At 45.5% G+C, this 26,604-nt stretch overlaps 1 protein-coding gene across 1 annotated transcript in view; it reads left to right on the plus strand.

Annotated features, from left to right (window-relative positions):
- The first annotated feature begins 203 nt into the window (after window positions 1–203).
- The window catches only part of LOC121624709 (disintegrin and metalloproteinase domain-containing protein 12), a 74,232-nt gene continuing 47,831 nt past the window's right edge, over window positions 204–26,604 (plus strand). Inside the window, exons 1-3 of the mRNA XM_041962548.1 lie at window positions 204–327; window positions 10,790–10,911; window positions 13,602–13,675. Coding sequence (XP_041818482.1) covers window positions 204–327; window positions 10,790–10,911; window positions 13,602–13,675 — 320 coding nt within the window. The remainder of the gene's footprint in view (window positions 328–10,789; window positions 10,912–13,601; window positions 13,676–26,604) is intronic.

Consider the following 26,604-nt stretch of genomic DNA (forward strand, 5'->3'; position numbering starts at 1 on the left):
GCACGGAGCTGAATCAGCTGTCGTCGGGATTTCCTAAAGCTGCGCTCACATAACTTGATCATATTTCAGGAAGTCACTTTTGTTTGGAGGGAGGGGGTCGGGGGCTCTCGCGCATCAGCTGTCGGTGGGCTGTGACTGTACGATGGTCGCGCCGCAGTGAGAACAGTCGGCCGGTCCCGTCCACGCGTCAGCCGGGCATCATCATGACTCCTGGGAGCCGGACCCTGAACTTTGTCATCTTGACAGCTCTTCAGGCCTTATCCGTGTCCGTGTCGGTGTGTGGCAGCGCGCGCTCCACGTCTGCAGAAGGTAAGAGGCGAAGAGGAGGCGAAGATGAAGATTGTTTCCTGGCATGTGCAGAGAAGATCCGTGCGCAAAAGTGCTAAATTGATTTTTCTTAATTGATTTACTCCTGGGTGGATGTTCAGATGTGAAAGAAATGACACATTTAAAAGTCTTTTCAGCAGGAAACATGAAGAAAAAGATTTTTTTTGGTCTTTTATCTTGAAATGAACCCCTCTGTCTGTAATTCCTCTGATCTGTCTTTTACTCTCTCTTCACTCATATTTCCCCTTTGGACGTTATAGGGTACATCATGTTTGATGATGACCTTTGTTAGTACACCAGACTTACAGATCTATAACACATGTTCGAGCAGAATGAAACATCTCCAGAGTAAACACGGCTTTTCCAAATGCATGACTTTCTGTCATCCCCTCCAATAGGACTGTGTGCGAACAGCAGAACAGAAAATTTCAGCTCGCAGTCCATCCAGTGTGCACCTCAGAGGAGAGGAGACCTTGTATAATTGATGATGCTGAAACTCTTTGGTAATCAGTGGCAGCACTGGAGGCATTTCACTGGCGCTTTAAGCACACTCCAGTTTTTCAAGGCACTTCAAACATACTTCAATTTTTCAATTATGGATGAATTCCAGGCTTATTTTAGTGGCAAACATTAAATAAAATCCACATTGTCAGTTTGAACTTAGGAAGTCAAGTAGCATTTTAGAAGCCCGTGAATTGCACCGTGTTTATTATGTTTACGCCGTCCCTGCAAGAGATGAAAAATAGCTGCTCGGGAGCTGCAGGGAAGTGTTCAAATGTGGTGTCAGAGTGTGTTTGTCTCACGCTGCCTTTGCAACCCCGTGGGCTGCGGCTCATGACATCTCAGTCACCAGTGTGCATGCCCTATGGTGAGATTCAACAAGGACGCTACACACAGTATGTGCAGCAGTGGTGGGCGGAGGTGCCTCCAGAACGCTCTCACATCTAAACACACTGCCAGTCACGACGCTCATCCTGGGAATTAATTACCAGCAAGGGCAAATGTGTGGAAGTGGGACTCAAAGCGTGAGGAAGTTGTTCATTTATTCATCAACGGTTCATCTTCATCAGAAGTTGGCCTTGATGCCTTCGCTCCTGTGGGTTCACGCTCGTCAAAAACCATCACGGCCGGTTCATTCGTGCGTATTGGTTGGTAAAGTCTGAAAGATGAGCTTGTCTTTGGCAGGATGTTTACCTGCTTGGGGGGTAATTTGGGCTGAGTGAGGTAAATAACACCAACAGGAGACGGGGTTCAAATCAAATGCAATCAAACGGTGTGAAAATCAGGGTGATGCCTGACTTCATGATGAATCCATCAGCTGATTTTCAAAAACTAAATCAGCAACAATTTTGATAATCTATTAGTCATCATTAAAGGACCAGTGTGGAGGATTTAGTGACACCTAAAGGTGGCAGATCGCAACCAACCGAATAGCCCTCCCGTTCTGAGCATGCAGGAAAATCTACAGGGACCCTCAGGTAACGTGAGAACATGACAGGCGCTCGCGAGTTTGGTTTGTCCGTTCTGGGCTACTGTAGGATAATGGTGCAACATGGTGAACTCTGTGGAAGCGGCCAAGTCTCAAGCCAAACCATAAACCAGACCTGACGATCCAGGATAGTGTGTCATTGTGATGTTCTGCCTCGCCTGTGAGGAAGAGGGCACGCATGTAAGTAAATACCAGCAGGGGGCGATAATGACGGTAGTGAAGGACAAGTATAGTATAAAGGGGAACAAAGTCCATCTAGGGGTTAAGTATTTTTGGTGCCTAAACTTAACCAAACTCTGAGCGTCAGCTGAACTTTTCTCAACAAGCTTTATTTTGAAAGTTGCGTATTTGTTTTCAGACCTAGGCGATGAGAGATGGTTGGCGTATGATCTGCTTTGGCAGGATGCCAGGTTGGTGGTAGAGCTCATTCTAAGGTAACAAAGAGTATCGGAGGATTTTACACTATTGAAAACATAGTTATGAATATTTGATTCCATTTCTGCCCTTAAATCCTACACGCTGGTCCTTTAAGCAGGTGAAAACTCTAAATTTCCACTGTGTCCAGTCTCACAAATCGCTGTTTTTCTCTGTCTGAATATGCAAATGTCTGAAGCTGAACATGTTTTGGACTCTTGGTGATTTGAAGACGTTACCTTAGGCTGTCAGAATTTGTAAGTGGAATGTTTCCCCTTTTTTTGAACCATTTATAGACCAAACAACTGTTCGATTAATGAAAATAATTAGCTGCAGCTTACTTCATGTTAAAGCGTAATGAGTGGGGATCATAAGTGCTCCGTTTTATGAGTCTCTGCCTCCAGACAGTGCACTTTTGCCTTTGCAGTCAGGAATTCAGCGCTGCAAAGAAAAGATGGAGCAGTGAAGCTCCATGCACCGTCATGTTGCCATGCTCCTTGAGCTTCCTCATCGGCTTTCCTCTCCCTCCCTGTCTGTCTCGTGCATGTTTCTGTCCCAGCCGGGGATCATTCGCGGATGATTCCCTCCGATGGTTGACACACTCGGTGTCAGGCAGTATTTACTAGCCAGCTGCACCGCTTCAGCCAACATGACTCCCTCCGCCTCGAGCGCCGCATGCAGCTTGCGTGCCGCACGCTCAGACAAATGAAAGTTGAGCTGAGAATGTATTTTTGGACTGTAGTAAAACATTCCTTCAGCAAACAGTGTCCTCCCCCAGAGAGGCATTATCACCGTGATGTGACCAATCTCAAGTCAGAGCCATTTAGTGTCTTTTCAGTATGAATGGATTCGGATCTTCCAGATGAGTCGTTCAGGATAGTGAAGACCCAGGAGGCTGGTAAGAAGAGTTGGCCGATCTGTGCTTGTGCATCAAGACAGATTGATCAACCAGTTGCTGTTCCGCTGTGGGGATATTTATGTAGGAAGGGGAAAATAGCTGGACTGTGCTCATGTGGCCTGACCCTACATGTGTTGCATTAATTTCTTCGAAGCTGCTTTGGACTCATTTGACCCCCCCGCCTTCCCTTCCCTTCCCTCCCTCCCAACAAAAGTTTAACACATGAGCTGAAACCTGACGCCGGCTCTGGACTTTCTCACTGGACTTTCACACCCAGACGGGTCAGAGTTGAGCTCCCCCCCGAGCGTCTTCGCTCTCGTCTGGTCCGAGGGACCAGTTGGCTCAGATATCTGTTGCCGTTGTCAAATGGATCTGGGTTAGTTCAGGTTCCGCCCCGTCAGTGTTTCACAAAAACAGTTTATAATCCCCTTCTGGTCTTTTCTTTTGTTTTGCGGTGCTTTTAAGTGCAAATAAGTAATTCTACATGCTGGTTCGCTGGAGTGGCTCTTAATGGAACTGAGCCATTGCTCAAGGTAATTGGTTCTACCTATGGATGTGGTTCCAGCTGTGCTCTTGTTACAGCTAACATGTTAGCACAGAGTTGCGTATGTTCTAGCAGACACAGATCAACGTTAGCATTGATTTTGAGTTGTGTGTCTTTCTCCCTCATTTAGTGGCACCTAGTGGTGAGGCTGCAGATTGCAACTAACTGAATACCCCCCGCCTCACCCCACCTTTTCCATGGGTGGAGAACTACGGTGATTTGGAAACTTGCCAAACACTTGCGTTCTGGGCTACTGTAGAAACTCTGTGAAAGAGGGCCAGCTGCCTTTGTAGATATAAAGAGATAATTTTAAGGTGAGGAAAACACAGATTCTTATTTTCTTTACTATAAATATGATATTTCTGCCAGTAGATCCTGCTAAATCTAACACACTGGTCCTTTAAGATGAGAACGAAGAATCACAGCAATAACTGATTTCTTGGCCACTTGGGGGCAGCAGACCAAGCTTTAAGTGTTAATTTATTGATTTTGTTTGCAACTTGAAAATCAGACCAGCAGCTCGGAATCAAGAGCAGGAATCAGTCGGAATTCCAGATCAATATACTGCACTGCACTGCAGGTGCAGAGGCAATTATTCCCCCAGTTTGACAGGTTTCCACATGAACTTGCAGTCATTGTTTTCCACTGAGATTCGAAACACAGACTTTTATGTCGTAGCTCCAGATAATCTATCTTCCAGCCTGGCACACAGCGTCCGGCCGGATTTCTCCTCCTTCTGCAAGGAGAATAAAACGTTGTGATATGTTTCCTAATTGGCAGATATGTTAACAGGAACAAGACAGGTCGCCTCCTACCTGGGTGAATTTCTAATAAATTTGCCCCTAAAAAGGTTCCGCTGCTGCCAGTTGCTTTGTCTCCATCCGCCTGAGCTCTATTCCAAAGGCAGACCTGTGATGTATTTTTCAGTGAAGCTGAACAAACAGGACATCAAATGGCTTCATATAGACCAAAGTTTGAAGTCGGACCCTGACCAATTTAAGATTGTTCAAAGTTTGTGTTGGTTGTCTTCAGGTTTTTAAGTACCTGGTGAAAATAGCAGTTCTTGATTTATAATATCGAGAACTCAAGCTGATATCTTAAAATCGCCTGCTTTTGTCAGACCAGCAGTCTAAAAACTGTTCAGCTTACAATAAAGAAAAATCAGCAACTCCTCGCATTTGTACGGAGCTCGAAAGCTCTCATTGACAAAAACCGCATGAGCTTTGTTCATGAATCAAGCCTTTTCAGTTTAATCATGCACTGATATCTCCTTTGTTATAATCCTTCGCCTTTTTGAGTCTTTTTTGCGCTTTAAATATGACTGAGACGTGGGCTTCCCATGACAGAGAGGAGGTCCAGGATGCTGTAAATGATTATAGGATTCATATTAACAAGCCTTCACACAGCTCTGCTCCAGAAGCTGTCTGACTCTGACCTTTGTTGCTAAGGCACATGGGCTCCACGCCAGGCACCCTTGCTGCAGCGGGGGGGCGTGCATAACGGTGTCACCCACCGGGGGCGTACCGGCACCGCTTCTCGGACAACATTAACCTCCTGCTGAGCCGACGGGAATTTTTGCTGCAGGACCATCTATTTCGCATACAGTAATTACGTGCTGACATGGGGCTTGTGTGACAGTAAATGAGTTTGGTGTGGATGGCGGGGGTAGAAAGACAGAGACAGGAAGACAAAAGAGCTATTGACCAGAAGAGGGAGTCCAGTGTTAAACAGCTTGATTATGACCCTAAAAATGCTCTAAAAAAAATCATCCGCTCATAAATCCGGCCATTAACAACCCGCACCACTGTGACTTTTGACACGCTGCTACCTTATTAGCGCTGATTTAAGGAGAGCCTCTGTCCAGTTTGTTCGGATTTCCATTGCATGATGTCACCTACAAGTTTCTGTGTTTCCTCGTGCGACCCCCAGGGTGTTGACATAACGTCCCCCAAATGGGTCAGATGTTTACTGTGGAGTTAAGCCAAGATCACCAGGCACTTTTCACCTTTGCTCTGCAATCCCACTGAACCCTGCGGTGCGGCTCGAAGAGCAAATTACATGGAGCCAGGTGAAGATTAGTCCATTCGCTGGCCAACAGAGCCTCAATACGCTGCTCTGCTCTGTTTCTGTATCATTTAGGGCTGCAGGCAACACAAGTGATTAATCTGTGTATTTTCAAGTCTATAAAATGTCAGAAAATAGCGATACAAACCCATCACAAGTTCCTAGAGCCTAAGGTGGCATCCTGAGATTGCTTGTTTCATGCCATCAGCAGTCCTAAACAAATTCATTTTACAGTTCTATTTTAAAAAGGCAGCAAAAGCTCATATTTGAGCAGAGGATCGTTGGCATTTTCTCTTAACAAATGACTAAAAATGTGGATGATGTTGATGATTAATCCACGATGAATCCACTAATAAATTACTTGACTGCGCAGATAAATTGAAATGCAACATATTCGGTTTTTGGATGGTTGAACAAAACAAGCGATTTGAAGACGCCTTGGAACCTGAGAAGGGCAATTTTCCCTGCTTTTTGACATTTCATAGAGTAAAAGATTCTTGAAATTAATCAAAATGATCGATAGAACAGTCAATAATGAACATAATGATTAGTCACAGGCCCAGAGAAGATAATGAAGGAGAGAAAGAGATAAGGGAAGGCAGCAGAGTTCATTGCTTTTGTCCCCAAGGTCATTTATGAAAGAGTGTTCTTGATGGGTCTTCCTCCCAAAGTATCATTCATCATTCTGTTCCCAATCACTCTTCTGTTTGAATTAGCATAATTTGCCCACTCTGATTGGGGATAAATTGAATTCGTGATTTGCCTGTCGATCACCCATTATTAAATGAACAATAGCCATAAACATTAACCAAGTTTCCCCCCACGGGCTGATGTCAGAACCAACTTTTGGCTCAAAAAACTTTTGCTGGATCATGTCCCCAATCCAGCCAGTGCTCTGATTAAAGACGTCCACTAAATCCGGATGGAAGAGGCTGTGGACACATGCTCTGGATGCAGACAAAGTGATCATTCTGTGAGATTGGCTTTATCAAGAACACACTTCCATATGGAACCAGGGAGCCGTATGTTCAGTTTTTTTTGTCTTTTGTGTGTCACAGTTGTGCTTGAAACAGGCCAAATTAAACTCATCGCTCTGCCCTGATTTATTCCACATGCTCTTATTTCAAGCCCGTTTCCGTCTGGAGGTTTGTGTAACCAAACAGTGTCCACCCGTGTCAAACAATGCTGGAAACGTCTCAAGTGTGTCCCCTCCGCACTTGTTTTTGTACCATTCAAGGGATTTTGCATATCAAAGAGTCTCATTCAAGCTGCCAAAGGCGTTGTTTTTCATTTTCAATCTGACATATTTTTAAGATGGCGAGAGAATTGCTGTCAGAGTGACTTTGGAGTGTGTCCTTGTGCACTTTTCCTGCGCCAGCCATCAGGCCAGAGTGACTGTGATTAGGAGGGGTCCTTATTGATGTGTGCACGTACGTATGAGGAGCCTGTATCCCATCTCAGGGGGGGACCTGTGCACATGTTGGGTGGGGCTGAAAAGAAAAGAAAAAGAACAGCGTGCCATTTGTGTTGGTAAAAGCAAAGCTTGTTATGAATACATTATTTCATGTTTCCTGTGAGAGAGTTGCGAGGGAGCAGGCTCTGGGGTTCAATAAAGCCCAACAGTTGTTGGTTTGTTTTGGTGGAGCTGAGTGAGGTGGAGAGAAGGCCGCTGCGCAAGGGCGGTCTTGAGATCTGCAAAGAGCCGAAGAAGGTCATCTGCTCTCTGGGACCAGCAGCTGTGGAGATTGCGCAACGTCGGGAGCACTGATAAAACCAGGGAATGATTCACTGTGAAATACCATCAGGACGTGTAAACTGCCCCAGGAAGTGTTGATGTAGTTTTCCTGGTTGCCACAGTTAAAACAGGCCAAAATGGAATGGATGGAAATGAATGAAATACAGTCATGGAAACCCTGTTGAAACAACTGTTTTATCTCCCGAGATGCCTAAAATCGTTGGGAGATGTTAAAGACAGAATAGATTGTGACTGACTTGATCATTTTTTCTCTTCATGCCTCTAAAACTTCTTGAAAAAAGCGTTCGATCCGCTCATAACCAACCGACATATGCAGCCAGCAGTGACAGGCGACAAGTGGGCTTTGTTTTAAGGGGTCACAAACCAAAAAGCCGCAGGTTCATAACCTTTTGTCTTGAGATCCTTTACAGCCACGCGACGGCCACCCGCTCATCACAAGTATGAGCTGTGAGGAGTTCAGCTATCGGTAGTTTTTAGTCCTGAAGACGCTCCAAAAGCGCCCAAGTAAAAAAGCAAAGACTCGAGAAAAACAGTGTTGCACAGATGTTTTTTCTTCTTCTCTCCCGTCTTGTTTATCATCTGGCGACGACGCAGTCTTCAGGTTGGAACCTCAGACCTGGACGTCTCAAAACACGTCAGTCAAATTCAGCCCAGTTAACCCTTAAGTGTGCGCTGTTAAGCTGCAACCAGCCGATCATGTATTACAGCGTGTAAAACAGCCAAACAATGGCTGTGCATACAGAGCACACAATAGAGTTATTTCTTCTTACACTGCTTGGGAAAGCCAAGTTTATTACTGTATTCAGTCACTGGTCTGTATCACATTTCAGTCACCCACACGCGAACAAACACACACGGTCACACATGCACATGCACGGACACACGATCCCCCAACCTTGCATTGGCTTTATTGAGGCAATATAAATGGCACAAACTCTCCTTGTGTACGCCGGAGCGTAAAGGGAGCTGATCATGGCCAGAACTCCGCTTTATTAAGACCTCTGTTTACACTCTCCTTTATTGAACGTATAAATAAGGCTTTGGGTTCTGGTGCCACTTTTACCGCTCCCTTAATGCTTCTGGTGGCTCTTATAACATTCGGGCTAACAAAAGCCACTTACAGACCCGGCATGCCGCAGCCCCGCCACGCTCCAGCTTTACCAAACCTCTCTCCCAAGCATGTGGAAACAAAATGACCCTGCAGACTATTTCCACTAATATAATGCCATTTATAAGCGGGAATTAAACCTCATAGCACAGCACATTAACAAAATGGTTATTCACTTGCAGACTTTGAAGTCAGGGAACCAAACGCTGGCTGGATGGTTGTGAACCTCGTCCTGAAAGTTGATGTGGAGCATGCCACTGAAAAGGCAATGCCCATTCCATCTGTGTGTGTGTGTGAGTGTGTGCATGTGTGCGTGTGTTTGTGTTAGCCTCATAAATGGGCTAACCACACTGTGGACTTGACCTTTCTCTGTCAAAACTCTGTTTTTTTCCCCCCTCATGTTTATCCATTCGTACTTTTCACTGAGGTTGTCATGCGTTCCCTGACTCAGCGTGCCCACCTCCCCCAGACGGTGCGGTTTTCCGCGACTAATGAGGCTCGGATGCTTCTCCCCGCTGTTGTGTGTGTGATGCCGCCCCGTCCTTGCCGGAGCCTGCTTCTCATCACCGGGCTGGAGCTGGATGAGGACTGCTGAGCTGGTCACCTCTGGCTCTCCGCTATCAGCTGGAGCGGCTCTGTGATGAACTCCAGAGTGGTGGTTTCCTCAGAGGAGAACCAGAACAAAGCTCAGCTGGGGAGCACTCCGCCTGACCTGCGTTATTAATGCTGGATAATAAGCAGACTCAGCAATTTAGCTGGGTGAGTCATGCGTGGAGATGCAGAAGGGATGTGAACCTCGAAGGAAGAGCCTCGAGTCTTCTGGCAACAATAATAGTCTGCGATGAGTGTTCCCCCTCGAGTGTGTTTTGTGTTTATACGTGTTTGAAATGCGATTCAGAATTAAAATGTAACAAAGTTTCAAAACATACATAAATTACTCCCGGACCACACGCGTTACTTCTCACAAGTCCACTGACATCATCCGCAGACTAAATCTGTTTGCCTGCTGTTTGGAAACGCTCAATGAAGCGTCAGTGGGAGAAAACAAAAAGCAAGCAAACATTTGATTTAGGATGTTTGCTCTGAAACAAACGGTTCTAACAACCCCCGCTGTTTTAGTAAGAGACCCAAGCTCCGAAACAGCTTCCCCGCTGCGGGGAGCTGATTACTGCACAAACCCTGTTAGCAATGTCCTCCAGTGGCTCGCTGTTGCATTCTGACTCTCTGTTTGCTCATGATGTGCTATTCAGAGCCGCCTCTGTCTCACTTTAAAGTGGTAGGTTTGCTCGGTAAAGTGACAGCTTTCCTGCCACTTTAGCTCCCTGCCGGCGCGCTCGGGGACGTCAGCGTTGGATTTGGGGACGGATATATTCTTAAATGACTGGCAACGCAGCCGAGCTCCGAGAGTCGCAGCCGTTCTGGGGGCTCAGTTAACACCCTGTCAGAACAGAGAGAGAGAGGAGATAAAAGCATGCTGGGAACAATGCCCCACAGCTACGTCTAATCCGTGCACTGCATCCTGGACACTAGCCCTGTGTTTGGAGTTATCACAGCAGCAGCAGCAGCAGCAGCTCCTCTTTGCTCCAAACTCTCCGTTCCTGAAGAACTGTGGAGATTTATGCAGCTTGAGTGGCAGAGGGGGCGGTTACGGTTTCACCACAGGCTAACGGCTCTCATTGCTTGATGCCTGAGAGTGCTGATTACTGCCCTTGTCTTCATGTCTTAATGGCAGAGGAGACGGGCTCCGCTCTACTGACAGTCTATAAAAAGGAGGTGAACACGTGTTCAGGAAGGGCGAGGATGGCGTTTTGTCAGCGTAGATAATTGTTAGTTATGAAAAACAAAACCCATTCAAAGAGCATTATTTGTGTGCTGTGACACAGAAAAGCCATCAAATACAAATACTATGATTTCGTTAAATGGACACTTTATATTACGAGGCAGCTGTGCTGTCAGGTTGTGTCCTGATGTTAATGAACACCAGGCTCGGACCTTTAATAGCAGGGAGGGATTCGTTTTCAGGATTGTTTGTCGAAAATCTGCTCTAAAAATGTTCCCATTGTTTGTGTCCTCAAAAAAAAAAAAAATGGACGTGGTCTGGTTTTACAGATGCACAGAGAGCTTAATAAAGTGGGACCGCTTTGAAGCTTTCTCTCTTTTCTCACATGGTATTCACATTTTCCTTACAGGAAATCTTCTGAGCACGACTGTTCAACGCAGACCAACAGCGAAGCAGAAACACTACGGGACCACGGTACCTCTTCAGCTTGTCGGACGAGACTGGAGACCAGTCAGCCAGCTCAAACCCCAGGTGAAGAACGGCAGCTGATGAAATTAAACAGCGGCTTTTACACATGTGTGCTCTGCTCGTCTCTTAGACGTCCATTTATCTGTCCAACACTGAGAGTCATGGACCCCTGCAGACGACTCCTACGTATTTTCTTAGCGTCACCATGGCGTCACAGTTTCCACTTGCACACAATAAATATCAAAATCCATATGGGTGATTTAGCTGACGTCGCCTATGCGTCGTACACGCGGCTGCAAACCCCACCGGCCGAGTTTCTGAAGCAGAGCGTTTTGCCTGCCTGATTTTGTTAACTTGCTCAGATTTTGCTGATTTGGTCATTTTTCCTTGATATTTATGCTTCTACCATCGGTAACTAGACTTCATAGCTAAATGGTTTCCTTTCTTGTCTGTTTTAAGTGTGTTTATTGCGGCTGTATGATCCGGAGTCAGCACAGGGTGTTTTATTTTGAAAATTCACAGGATTCTCAACACCGCTCCGATGTCTTACTTCCTGACTAGTCCGAGTTGCTCTGTACAGATTGATGAAAAATAGACTTGCCATGTAATTCTCTGTGGAGCAAAGGAATTTAGGGCTTATTTTGGCCCAGAGCTTTCATCTTGCACCACCATCTGACCAAAGCTTTCCACACATAACTCTGTATTTCATAATACAGTTTGTAATGTGTTTCTTGAACACATTCATGTTCCCAAATGGATAAACTATTTTCATTTGCAGGGTTAGCTTGGTTTTTGGCCTCCACTAATGGGAAAACTCTTTCTTCAGGTACTGGTGAGACAATAAAATGTGATCCAGGAAGGTTTTTCATGCAGGGATAAAGTTTGTCTCAACGTGGGTTTAAAATAGCAAACCTGTGAGCATGCGGCCTCTAGGGGTTTGATCTTTCCAATAAAGGACATTTTAAATCTTTTAAAGTCAAGGTTTGCTCTTAAAGCAGTTGCACAAACATTCAAAAACAGGTTGAATCTTGGTGAAATTAAATGTAAGATTGGACTCAAGCTTAACACTGCGTCATGAATTTAGAGCAGAACTTTACTTAATCGAAGCAATCAAAGGTTTCAAAGCAACAGATTCGGGATATATGCAAAGTAAGCTTATAATTAGACGACTTCCTCATTTTTCAGGCCTGCCTAATGCCAGCCTTGAAAGGCTGTTCTCATATTCCCCATTCAATATAGACTTAAATGAACACTGCTCATGGATTTAATGAATAATATTAGTTTGTTAATTGTTGTTTAAATTTAATGCAAATCTAAGTGACAATTAAAATGCGTGGTGCATCTCAGTCTTAATGAAATGAATCCTGCTCACATGTCAGGACCAAGAGTGGGCCAAGTGAAAGACTGAAGGACCACATCCGGTCAGGCAGAGATAGCAGCCATCGCCTCTTTGTTGCTCAGCGCAGTGCATCTCATGCGAAGACAGCTGTACAATATCTGCGTCTTCGAAAGGAAGAAAACACTGCAAATCCCGCTGGAGCATTCATGAAATGTTTGAAATCTGGGATCCTTGGCTCTGCTTGGCGTTATAATCCCAGACAGAAAAACAAAATGCAGGGCTGCCAGGCAGACTTAAAAACACAGCTTGTGCTCGCAGGTTGTGTTATTGAGTCAATTCATTTGTGAATTAATTTGTTCTGGCTAAACCAAACAGACAAGGTGCCACAAGGTTTCTCTGGGATGTTATTACCCGAAAAACAAAACAAAACCTCAGATCATAGAATATGCACAATAAAGGTGAAAAACAGTGCTAATTTGAATATATTACTCCCTTAATAATGAGCCCAAACATGCAGCGTGTTGTCTTTAGTTTCCCTGAAGTTGCAAAAGGCGGTGGTCATAAACATTATGCAGTGTGAGGGAGGTCAAAGCATGCGTATAGAAAGCCGTCTGAACAGAAAATAGCTGGAAGTTTAGTCCCACATGGCTCGTGCAGTGATACTGCCTAAAACCTTAAGTGTTCTGCTTCCATATCCTCTTATGATCCACTAAACATTCCTCTCCACAGGGGGTGATGGATGACTTAACCCAGAGCAGCGCTCCTTTCCACAGTTGACCCAGATTGAACCGCGTGTGTGAAATGTGTGTGCGGTTGCTCAGCGCTATGCAGAATGTGGAGGATTTTTTCCCTTTTTTCCTGTGTGTGTGTGTGTGTGTGTGTGTGTGTGTGTTTCTGTGTGAGAGGACAGAGGTCATGCGTCGACGTGCGTGCGCACTCGCGGCCGCGTTCGTTGCGCCGGCGGGCCCGACAGGAGTGATGCATGACTCGCCGCCACTTCATCTGACTGTAACAGAGACACGCGGTGCCTCTCAGTGTTGTAACTCAGGGGCGCGAAGACTCGCGGCTTTCTGCAGGATTAATGTCAAACGGAATAGAAACATAAAGCTAATCCTCGCAGCCCTTGTTCTGAGATACAAAGTCGCTTCGCGAGGATTGCCGACTGCTCTCGTCTATTGAAAACATGTTTTCTCACAGCGCTGGGTGGCTCGCTCACAGTTTCATCAGGCTTGTAACTGAGGGCTTTGTTAATTTTATTGCCACGCAGAGCTCTGACTCCATGCATCTCCGTACATTTAAACCAACTGTAACACATGAGCAGCGACCGCGGCCATCTTTCCTCAATCAAAATCGCTGTCTGCCTGACTCCAGAACCAATCTTTCTCATCCCCTCTCCTGTCTGTTGTCTCATCAGAGTCACCCTGCATCGCTGAAGCTCCTGATTGAAGCGGAAGGTGAACAGCTGCTCTTGGCTCTGGAGAAAAACGAGTAAGTGTTCCCTCCATTCATACTTGGCCTGAGCTCGGAACTGAGTGCTTTCTGGAGTACAAAAGGGTGACATATGCGCTGCCCGGGGGCTGCAGCCGGGCCTGTAGCCAAGCTGTGTGTCGCACATAGCAGCCAGGGAAGAGGGAAGGAGGACACTTTTCTCTTTCGCACTGCAAGCGCGGGCACGGCGGTGTGTCCTCGCCGAAACAAAGACTTGAAAAGGCGGAAATTCCTGAACACACCAGCCAGACGTTGATGCAAACTGACGTCTTCCTCCTTGTTCTTGTATCTTTTCATTTGATCCTTTGGCATAGCACAGGGGAGATGGGTGGGGGGGGGCTTTGTTTGAACACGGCACACACTCCTCACTCTGTGTATTAGGGTACTGTCAACACAGCGTCAGACAGCGGTCTGGCAGGGAGGGGGAGCATCGTTTGAAAGAGATCAGGGTATCAGAATAGGTACAATTTGATGAAACTCTGGATCCATTCAGAGGCATGTTTGTCACCTTTGCATTTTTACACGGGAGCTGACTGAACGTGGCCTCGGCCTCAGAGAAGAATGGGGCGTGATTGATGGAGCAATATGTTTTCCATCCAGCGCCGCCGCTACACACGATCAACCAGGAACAAGCCGAGTTGTCTGTTGTCAGAGGGGAAGCGCAGCGAGGGAGAGAGTAGGTTTTTATGTCAGACTCGACTGTGACTCTCTCTTGTTTTCCAGTCTTAATATATGTAAATTCCACCTGCAGACTGCGGGACAAAGCTTTCAACACCGGCGACCGCAATTTTCTGGCTTACCCACTTTGAAAATATTTTGATGGGAAATCACGCTCGGTCCTTCTGTTGAATAACATTCCTGCTCTGCACAGGTGGGGATTTTGCAAAGCTGACTTGCAGATTGTCAAATTTTTCACCGGCTCCATTTATAGCAGGGAATTACGCTCTGGTACAGTAATAACATCTCGTTTCAAAACGGGAACTAAACTTTTCCCCTGCGATGAGCTGCGGTGGAAAAACAACATTCCCATGCACGATCCTCATCCAGCATGGCTGTCATCGTTGTCCTATAGCATTAGATGTAAAATCCACAGTCGAGCTCAAAACCCCCGGGCCAAGAGGAACAAACAGAGACTGCAGAAAGGTGCAATCTAGATCTTTCTAATAAGCTCGAGCGTGATGGAAAGACTTTACTTAAACAAACCTCCAAGCGCTCCAAATACCAATCTGTCAGAATTTACTCTCAGCACTTGCAGCAAGTCTGGAGAACAGGGTTTAATTACTGGCAGGGGTTGAATTTTCATCATCTGTGGATTCTCACACACTTCCTCAGTCAAAACACGACTTTAAAAAAAAATAGTAAATGGAAGCTCCGTCATGCCATGCGTGTTCGACGAGATGCGGATTTGAAGAGGATGTGTGCTGTCGAGTGAGTTTGGCTGCCATAGCCGGGGCTGAACCTGCTGTGCTGACACGAAGCGAGGGCCCTCGTCTGAGGTTGCTGGCAGACCGGCCTGCTGATGAAATCCAGTTGTTCAAACACAGCCGGCATCGGCGCAGGAGGAATTAATGCGGCCCAGAATGAAATGATTTGAATTAAGCCCCCGGATTTATTGCTGTTTTCTCAGGTCTTTGTTAATAAACACCGCTGGCAACAAAACACGAGCGAACGCGATGGTGTCGGTCGTCCTGAGAGGTGAACATGCTCAGCCCAGGAGTGTAGTAGAGAGCGGTGGAGGTCGCACAGAACGGCTGGGCTACATGAAGCTCTTATCTCAAACCACTCGAAATGATGAATTTTTTTGTTTCAGCTTTATAGAGAGGAAGAATTCATCCTTATTACCTCTGCCAAGGGGGGTTTCAGCTCGGCCTGTTCGCTTGTCAGCAGGATTACGGAAAAACTACTGGCCCGATTTTCATGAAACTCGGTGGAAGGGCGTAGCATGAGCCAAGCAGGAAGCCATTTGATTTTGGAGGAAATCCGAATCACGGCGCCGAGACATGAATTATTTATCGCTTTCGTTAACATTAACATACGTTCTAATAGTTTTGGTTGTAGTTTAAGTAATGGATTAAATGGCTGAACTACAGACTACAGACCAAAAAGAAAAGAAACCAAAAAGAAAAGAAACAGAACCTCTGTGACTGACGTGATCTACGTTTTGAAGCTTTGACATTTGATGATCTTGTGTTTCACCTTCAGCTCCATCCCTGTTGTAGCAGGCTTGGCTCAGTAGACCGAAATTCGTCTTCAAACAGCCCTTAAGGGAGTGAAAATCTTCTTTTATGAACTGCACCGCACAATCTGTGACTTTTTATACCCATTTCAGTGTGTGAAACTTAAGAGATCCAAGCGGCAAATATCACACAGGTTTATTCATATTCTCACACAGATTTCAGATATTCTCGTCTCTCAGATGCATCTGACGCACGCTGAGCTGTCACATACCATCAGTCCATTTGTGGCAAATTAGTGAAGTTAACAGACAAATACTCACAAGGGACGTCCTGAACTACTGACTTCTGACTGTATTATTTGTCTCCTCATGATATTTGTGTATAGTAAGTGTCAATTTATCATCCACTGTGGCATCCTCTGTCCAGATTAAGAAATAACATTGGTATCACCATTTGCAATCAACTTCTGAGAAGACGTTTGTTATTCCGGATGTCCACTTGTAATTGATTACTTTACTTGCTCTGATGGTGAGCTGTGCAGTGTCAGTGTGGCCGATGACATTTGGAAAACTCGCAACACGATGAAAACTATTCTCCGTAGCACAAAGCTGGTGTGTTTGTGAGGCAGCACGCAGAGCGGCGTCTTGTGTGTCCGCTGCTCGGCATTAAAGGGGAAGGAAAGAAGGAGACACAGGCGTTGGATATTCCTGCAACATCGGCGGACGCGCTTTGAAAGCAGCCTGTTGTCTGGATGGAAAGGGCGCACGCCGCCCGGAGCAACATGTCAACCGTGCAGACTGGCGCTCCGTATCATGGTTCAAAAGATGGCTGCCTGAAAGATCAAGGCCCTCGCTTTGTGGAAATGCTGCCATTTCACGCTCCCACGTATAAGGATTGGAACTGATAAGATTTATTCATACCAATGCCACAGATTCTGTGTATCACTCTGATTTTTTTCAATTAAAAAAAAAATGCAATTGAGAATACTGATTATATCTAGCCTGCCAGTTTATTATCAACATAAAAAGATTACACATTGGTGTGTATAAAGAAAGGCATCTACAGATAGACTCATGAACACAAAGGACATATTCATTATCATCATCATCGTCATCAATCAGAGCCATTGTGGGACATAATCAACAAGTTACGTAGGAGAAAGGAGCATGTGTTCTCGACAGTGTCAGTTGTAGCCACCAGTGTTTTTGTAATGTATTTTCCATCATTAGCTGCTCCAGCTCTCTCTGGCTAGTTGGAGGCGCGTTTATACAGAATAACCAACAGCGAATAAAGCCCCGAAGTGCTATTTGATATTTTGATTTGATATTTGATAGTGATATTTCAACACCGCTTTAATGAATAGTTTGATTCCAGTGTTCAATGCCAAACGCATAAATATTACAACCGTGTGTCAGGAGGCGCTGTCAAGGATTACAGATCAAAATGAAGCCGGTTCTTTAAAATGCTGCACTTTCTCTGACCCTTGAACCGCGGGTGGCTCCAAAAGCATCCTCCGGATGACGTCCCGCCGCTCGGAAATGTAACTTTAATTCAGCATCGCGTCATTTGCTATAAGCAAAATGAGCATCCAGCAGGTGATTATCAAACCTCAAAGTGACCTCAGTGCAGTGAGAGCCGTTAACAAAAACGCCCTGGCTTGTAAATGACGCAGTGACATGTTGTCACATTTACCGCGAAGGGAATATTCATGAGATAAACCCAACCGCCGTCGTAAGCTGCACTGGGTCTGACCCCTGCCGGCATCTCTTCTTCTCGGATCAATGCAGTCAGCAGATGGCTGAAGCTTCTCATGGCCTTTGCTTTGTGAACCTTTGTTCCTTTATCGCATTTCAAGGTAAGACTCTGAAGCCATTTGCTCCCATTGCGCGAGCCGGTGAGTGTGTGGGTGAATGAGGAAGCCTTTTGTCCCCCTCAGGTAGAAAAGGCCTGTACGCATCCGTCCATTTACCATGTCATGTAAGTGTACTTGTTGCTTTTCAGCAGAGGCAATCAGTTATTCAGTTGGTTGCCAGAGAAACCCTGAAACTTGCGCACGTCGTGATCAGTGGGGACAGTTGTTGAGCTTTGGTATGGAACCTACTCTGGCCAAGCTGTTCTGGCAACTCTTGCTGCTCTGCGGCTTTGAATGTGAGGCCTCCAGGCGTGTCAAGAAGAGTCCCAGGCTGATCAGGCAGCATGCACTTCATCCCTCTCTCCCTTTCTAATGGACTGCAGGATCACTGAAAGGAGGCCCGGGGCTCATCAGCTGGGTGGAGGATGTTCTTGGTTGCCTGCACTTGGGGGTTTCTCCCTGCTCATTGCGTTGTTTGGCCTTAAGCATAAGGGGTCTGGAGGGACGGCTATCCATCTTTTGGCGTCTTTTATGCTGCAAGGAGCACACACAGATGTGCAAACACACACTTTAATCTGGCCTTTTCCCCGGACAGGGGGCAGGCAGAGGATATGTTTCCTGAGTGAAAGGCCTGGCTGTAAACTTGTATCTCTCTGGTGTTTGGAAGAACAATAAAATTCAGCCTGGACAGGATCCAGACACAATTTGTCCCAGTTTGCGTATTGGATTTTAGGGATGTTATTTGACTCCGTATCTCAGGCTGGACTGCTGCTGGCCAGCGACCTGCTGCTCCTCACAAAGAAGACGTCCTCGTGTCTCAGTGAAAACATGGACAGGAAACAGCCTCTCCTGGGGAGCTGAACAAGCAGAGGGCTGAAGACACCGCACAAATAACCAACCCTTTCTGGAAAAAAAGACATCTCCGTGACCTCCTTTGTCGAGTTAATTGCCCTCGGCTGCTGAGCCACACACAGATTGTTTAAGGAGCGTCAAACCCGATGACACCCATGTGCATTAAGATCCGTCCTCTTGACTTCAAGCCAGGAGGAAGACAAGGAGTGTATCAAGTCATTAACTCAGAAATAAAACAAGATGAGATTTTTTCTTGACTTTACCCTTCTTTCTTAAAGGTCAATTTTTGTATTGATTGACATGATGCTTGACCAATGGAATCACATTTAGTGAGCAGGCTGTTCGCTAATTAATATTTCTTTTTTATACCAGGACCACTGTTTTATACCAGCATGACAATAAGAAGTACAAAACTGTACAGATCTTAATCTTAAACTTTCAACACTTTTTATGCATCAGGAATGTGATATTAGCACATAATTGAAATTCTTCCTCGTTAAGATCCCATTAGATGCTTTGTTCCCATAGTTACGTGCCAGCCCAGCATCCTTGTAGAGCTGGAGTGAGAGTATGTGGATAAAGAAGAGGACGGGAAGACGTTTCTGAGAAAGGGGAGGATATGCAGATAAAACTGGTGATTTGAATTCTCCATCCATGGAGGCATTTGAGCTTGAGATACTGTATGTGCTCCCTGTAATCACTGTGGAGATTGCATCTAATTAGAGCCCTTGATAATCTCATCTGAAGCCAGCTGGTCACATCTATACCCCCTGTCGCTGAGGTATCACATTGTTATCTGACCTATTAGCCAAGCATGAAAATGGAGACACATGGACAGTGGGCGAATGAGACATTGGCAGGTATGTTCTGGACATTACAGTCAAATTAAATGTGAAGATGGCGCAGTCCACACACAGTAAACAAGGGAACAGTTCGACTCCCCAAATGACACACATCGACCAGCGACAGTCCTTCGTCACACCACACCCTCGTTGTGAAGTTTGCTTAAGGTTACGGACCAAAACGGCTTGACGGGCTGGCGTACTTGCAGCAACGCTCGTTTATTCCCTTTCTTCTGCAGACAAACAGAAAACTTTCTTTCATCAGCAAAATTCAAACACACACACGCACACACACACCACGTTCTAAAACTCAGAACCACCAAACCTTATTTCCAAGAGAAGGATGCGCTGAGGTTAGCTCTCGCCTTTGTACCTTCCTTGTTACCCTTGCGGCTGCGAGGCCATGATATACTGTGATTCATTAGTTTCAAAGACAAGCCATGGAAATGGGCTCGTCTCTGTCCAGAGCCAGCGCCTTTTAACTACTCCCTTCAAAAGGGAATTTTTTGGAAGGAGCTTCAATCTTTTGAATTACCTTCTCAGAAGCTCCAATTATTTTCAAGCTTAGAGCAGTAATTAATAAGGCGGCGTCGCTACTCCATGTTCCTAATTAATTAGGAGGCGCCCAGTAACACTGGAAAGCTCTTAGAACGGCTTGTTCCTTATTTGAGGATGAAGAAGAGTGAGATGCACATGTGCTGGTGACCTTTAGAGCTCTGTGTTTTGTGTGTTTGTATGAATGCCTCTTTGCTGGTCTGGAAGCCTTCGATCCCAAGCCTTCAAGTCTAGTCCAGTCCAGAAAAAACCTGTTCGCTTGAAGTCACTTTCTCTCCGCCTCTAAGCGTCCGGTCCCGTCATTTGTCCAATTCCTGCTCAGACTAAACTGTAGATAACAGCTGAATAAGCTCTTTAATTTAGTATTGACTCAATGTTATAATTTAAGTAGCAGTTTGTGATATGAGAGGCCTTTTTTCAAGATGTCGTTACCTCGTCTAGTTTGTCATTTCATTAAAATCACGTAGGAAACCTGATAATAACTCACCTCAGTTCTATTTCTTTACTCAGTATTTTCCCTGCAGACGTAGAAAAATACTCTGCTTTGAATAGTAATTTGTGTCTGATGTAATATTTTGGTGGTTAAACCTTAAAATTGCATCTACTTTTTCTCCCTCATTTAAAATCCAGAAAACCATGAATATGCAGATCTGCTCATTTCAAAGGGTTGAAATACCGGACATAAGAGGTCTCCTGCCTCACTTCTCAGTGTGCTGTATGAGCACTGAAGGCGCACTGAAGTCTCCACATCACTCTTGTGCAGGTCGAACTCTGGACCAATGATTGGCCTCCAAGCTTGTGATGTCACAACATTCTGTTTGTGCGTACACGAACAGTGTTCGTGCAGACACGAACGCGTACGTGACTTGAGTCAGATTTAAAGGTGAGCGCAGAGAAACTTTCCCTCTTCAGCAGATGATTGTGAAAGCAGTGACAGTGCAAACCGCCGCACATGCATCATTCTGCACGGCGAAGGTCAAACATCACAACAAGTTAAGCCACAATAAGCCAAACACATTTTTAATTGTAGAGGCTCTTAAGTGCAAAACTGAAAAATCTGAAGACTTTTAACACCAGTTTCCTGTTTTAAAAAAGACCTTTTGTGCAGCGATGGGGTCCCCCCCCCCGCATTCTGAGCCTTTTTCCAGACGGACCGCGGGGGTCTCAGGACTCCAGCTGGTAGATCTATTCCTCAGCCTCCCTCCCTTCACAACAAAGTACACCTGAAACCTACTGTCAGCAGCAGTTTCTCTCTCGGGGACGAGCCATCGCTCATTGCTTACCTTCACCAACAGCGTACAGAGGGCCTTGCGGTTAAAGACGGCCTCTTTTTAAGCAGGAGAGGCTGTTTTTGAGGCACAATGTTCATGCTTTTAAAATAAAGATAATGTTTAAAATGTGAGGAAGCTGTTTGATCGTGCTTTCAGTTTATGCAACCGGGGATTTGGGGGTTTGCAAAGGCGACCGAGTGACCGCTGACAAACTGGCCTCTTTAACCATTAGGCTGTGACCGAGCTGTCGGAGGCCATAGGACATGTCGTGTCGAGACATGACAGCAAACAAAGAGACAACCAGGCAGCCCGCGCCCTTCTCCTCTTTTGTATGACTCATCTTTTCTTGCATTATTATGAAACATGAGAGATTCTGGTGTTAAGATAGCAATTCAAAGGCTGAACAGTACCTTGTTTAATTTCACCTTTAAATGCCAGAGTCAGAGTAAAAACAGGCGTCTTTTAAGGTAAGACTGCGTTAGGAGGGGATCTTGGCCACGTGTTTCATTTTCAAACCGCTACGTGACTTCTCTCTAGCACTTAATAGAGCAAGATGTAAGGTTTTATCCGCACGAACATTTATTGCGAGACTTTTCCACATATTCCAGACGGCTGATCAAATGAAAGCACGCACTGTTAGTGTTTCTCTGTTTATAAAAATCCTTATCCTCGAATATGAGCATGACCTCATGTTTTATCCATGTTGTCATGGCTCCGCTGTAGCTCGGTCAGGCATAGACGCGCTACAGTATGTGGCATTGCTGAAGTGTGTGCAAGCTCAAGGGAATTGTGCCTGCGCTGGAATTGCTTTCCAAACACCATTAGAAATATATATATGAATATGAATACAGAACGCTGGAACATGTTCCCAACGCAACAATGTCGCAGGTGTGGCAACTGTGTAAATACTGGCTATCCCCAGACAAAATGCGCCTTTTTTATCATACAATTTTCATGCTACAAACACATGAGCAGACGCAACGTTTCAGCGCGTGCTCTCTCGTGGTTACCACTTTGCTTGTTAGCGTTTGGCTTTTGAAATTAAAAATCACAAATCAACAAGGCGCTGTAATTTCAGAGCGCAGTGGATTTTTTCCACTGTTAAGCTTTGACAACAATAACCAAACTTTGGAGACTGGGAACCTGTAGCCATGCTGTCTTCCACTGTCTTCCCAGAATGCCTGCAGTAATGTCATAGTTGTATGCATGGGGGAAATAAGCAATATGCAAAATAAAGCAGCTCTACCTCCAGGGGCTCATGTGTTGCTGAAATGCAGCTATGAAAGTAGAGCATGTCTTTATATGTTTGAGTTCTGTGCCTACAAGGAATAACGTGTCTTTGCACCAAGTCGACAGCAGCAGAAGTGCAACGCGGAATCATTTGAATGGGAATTGCCAGAAAATGTGGCTTTGTGAGAGGGTCTTGAGGATTTTGGAGTATAAAAGTTAGTTTTTGCATGAGTTAGCCAAGTCCCTCTGCCTTCATCTTCCTCTTGTGTTCCCTTTCCATCAGGCTGTCTGTCTTTCGCTCTCTGGCTCGCGATCGCTCCCTTTCACCTATTTAAGCAAACGCTCTCCATCAATTTGACTGAAATCTCATTTTCTCAAGGCTCCGGGGTGCCAAAGGGAATAAACAAAAGCAGCCAAAGTTTTTGACCTCCGTGGCTGCTGACCATAAAGATAATCAGTCCAGACTCACAGTCCTGGCTTCCATCCTCCCTCTGACAGACAGACAAATAGATTTGCCGGAGTTACAGTGTGAGTTAATGTCAGCGGGGAGGGAAGGCTCGCTCTGCCTCATCCTGTTCTCTGCGTTCTCACAGTCCGCTGACCTTCCTGTGACCAGCACTCCTTGCGTGTGGGGTCACTGACTGAGCGAAGAAGCCACGCGTGGTCATCAGTCAGACGGTCAGCTCTGGGCTGAAGGAAGCCTGCCTCTTTCAGCTGATCTAGGACGTCCCCCCCCCCCCCCCCCCCCCCCCTTTTTGTTGCCCAACACATGCTCATGCAGAGCCCCGTCCTTGTGAAAAATGAATGCTGGATGGAAAGCAAAAACAGCATCCGCTCCAGTTGACTAGCACGGCAAAAAAAAGCTCCAGCAGCAGTTTCCCCTTCTTGCCCTGAAAGGTAGCATCTCTGCTGATCAACTTTTTTTTTTTCCCCTGTTGTGTTCCTGTTTTTGACTTATTTAAAATTTCAAATCCTCTACTCCTCGTGTAGGAGTTAGAGTTCAGATGCCTCTTTCATCACTAAATTCAGCTTAGTGATAAAAGGAAATGGTGCAGAGAAAGTCAGGGACCTGGAGCACCGAGCCTTCCCCCGTCTCCCGGTCATGCAGAAAGCAGATGCTTTTGGTTTCCCATCCCACTCATCATTAAGGTTATGCGGCGTCTGAGGCCCGGCGGTGCTGAGAGATGGACACACAGGGAGCAGACGGAGGCAGGGGAGGGATATGTGATGACTGGGCTGGAGGTGTTTTTGCTTTGTCAGATGAAGTGTTAAGGCAGTCCTCCTCTTCTGTCTACCTGCCTTCATGTTTCTCCCTCCCTATTTTCTTGCCGTCAGCAACTTCTAATAACTCCCCGTTGGGATACGGGACACGGCGGGGTCTCCTTCGGTTGGCCCCCGTACTCCTCCTCACTCACTCTCACCTAATCCCTCCAGCACTGGGGACAGGCGTAAGCTGCCAACAACAATAGGAGCTGCCATGGTTTGATAAAGAGGCTGCGGACTGCTTCGGAGTGCGGGGACCCCGTGGAATCGAGGGCCGGGTCCATGACACAGTTACCTTAAAATTATCATCAGAGTTTCCAAGCAAAGGGGTCAGGGGCAGGTTGTAAAGTCACAGAGGGCGAGCTGAGAGAAAAGCTATAGGTTGTCCTTCTGGAAAAACAACAAGGCATATATTCAGCTGGAAAGAGCTGAACCAGTAGTCTGGTGCAGGAACGTAGCTACCAGGACGCCGAGGGCAGGTTTTCTGCAAATTTGGGGGTTTTAGCAACGCAGAGTTAAAGGCATAATTGAAATTTCTATTATGGGAAATACATTTTTTCGCTTTCTTTTGATGAGTTAGATGTCAGAAGTCAGTCCAATATGAAGCTGGAGCAACCAGCAGAGACTCCACGGAGTCACTGCACCCAGCTCACAAACAATCCCCACATAATCTCCGACAATCACAAATAGCCATTTTTACACTTCAGTTTTTGATTAAACAAACAGGACATAACGTTCGGGCAGAGGCATGCTAGCTGTTTCCTTGTTTACAGACTTTACGCTAAATTAAGATAACCAGCTGCTGGCACATATTGCACATGCAGATATCAGAGAGAGAGAAATAGAGACCCTCAGCAAGAAGCTTAACAAGCTTATTACCTAAAATACTGAACTGCTCCTTTTGCTTTTTACAATTACATGTCTCTGTATTTTTAATTAGCTGATTCTATTTTTTTTAAATCAATATATTCAAATTAGCCGATAAATGCATAAGTAAATAGATGATTCAGTATTTCCCCTGCAGAGCAGTGTGGAAACAGCATTCAGACTTTAAAGGTGGGATATGAAACTTTACACAAAATGCCAATTAATACAACCCTGCTTCCAGACAAGTTGAGATGTTGTGTAATACATACGTAGAAGGTGATCATTTCTGACACATACTCAAGTGAAACCAGCACAAAGACAAATATATTTCATGTTTGACCTCAGCAGCTTCATTGATTTTTGTAAATGTCTTCTTATTCTGAATTTGATGCAGCAACACGTTTCAAAAAAGTTGTGACAGGAGCAGCAAAAGACTGGGAAAGTTGTGGAACGCTCCAAAAACACCTGTTTGGATCATTCCACAGGTAAACAGGTTGATTGGTAACAGGTGACAGTATCATGATTGGGTATGAAAGGGGCATCCTGGAAAGGCTCAGTCGTTCACAAGCGAGGATGGAGCGAGGTTCACCACTTTGTGAACACGTGATTGTATAAAGATTACTGCATGGATCAGGGACACAAACAAATTGCTGATAAATGTTTAGAGGCTCTTCATTTTTGTGTCAGCTCAGTGCTCTGAAGGGGCTTGGGGGTGCTGTGCATGACATCAGATATCGACAATCCCAGCTATGGACCTGGTCTCTTAATTGATTTTGTTCAAAATGCTGATGAAAACTAATAAATAGATGTATGGGGGATACAAATCAGCCACGCGCACCTCTTCTTTATGCACAACGGGTCATCGATGCCGTAAAAATGAGCGAGCCCCAGCTGTGTGCTCCATCTGCACACTCTGATGCCTGATGTGATGTTTACAAACAATCTCTTCGAGAAAGCCAATAATGTTCCACTCCCTGGGTGCATCAGCTGAACAACAGGAGCTGTATTCCTTCCAGGGATCAATGGACCACGGATGATCGATGAGCTAGTAGTGCGTTATTGGGAAACCAATCACCAACTACAGCAACAGGGTGAGATGATGTCGTGGGCTGATTTAAAGACGTAACACAATCTTTTGTCAGCATTCACTGCAGATATCGGTTTTAATGGAAGCTGGGTTATGAATCCTCTGGGGTCCAGAAACATATTGCACTGCCTAATAAACTGGACTCTTAATTCCTTGTGTTAGTCCAGATCACACCTGTTGCAAATGCATGAGGATCCTGACCTCGCACGTTAAGATAAAATTCATCTCTAATTTAGTTGTTTTTGTCCGGTCGGATTTAACCCTAATCTTGCAGCCTTCCTCTGCTGTCAGTTATCCTCTCCTAAAAAGAGCGCAGGGTCGGGATGCATAAGCAAGCCCGCCGTAAACATCAAAATCAGACTTGTAGTAGAAAGAGAGAGGACATCTTCCTCGCTGTCACAATCAGACGGGTGAAAGATGTGAAGGGAGGGAGAGTAAATTTGCATTCAGTCCTTAATTGTTTGATTTCCCTGAGGGCGTGCAAGTCGGGGGAGAAGGGCAGGGGGGGGAAAAGGGGGCATAGCTAGACAGATTTAATTAATTGAAATGCTGTTTTTTCTGTATGTGCATTTACCTTGTGAAAAGAATGATAGGCTTGATTGTCTGACGTTCCCTAGTTGCTCATTAGTTCGAGCACGAGGTTTCTATGAATATAGATGCATAAGCTTTGGGCCTTGGGCCAGTTCTTTGCGAGCCATTTGAATTAATGGGAAAGCTCAAAGCTGCTGTATTAGCATGACCCGTCCTGAAAATGACTTTGCATTCGCCCCTCTTCGGCACCTCCCCCCCAGTTCTCAGCCTTAACCCACATAATGTTCTAAAAAAAACAAACAAAGCAAAAAAAAATAATAATAATGATGAGACGATTCAATTAATTGTTTTGAGGCTGCACGTAAATCTTATTGTTTCTGCTCGGATCGGTCGACAGAGAGG

Source organism: Chelmon rostratus, chromosome 21 (assembly GCF_017976325.1).
Source record: "Chelmon rostratus isolate fCheRos1 chromosome 21, fCheRos1.pri, whole genome shotgun sequence".
In the NCBI taxonomy this organism is placed as follows: domain Eukaryota; kingdom Metazoa; phylum Chordata; class Actinopteri; order Chaetodontiformes; family Chaetodontidae; genus Chelmon; species Chelmon rostratus.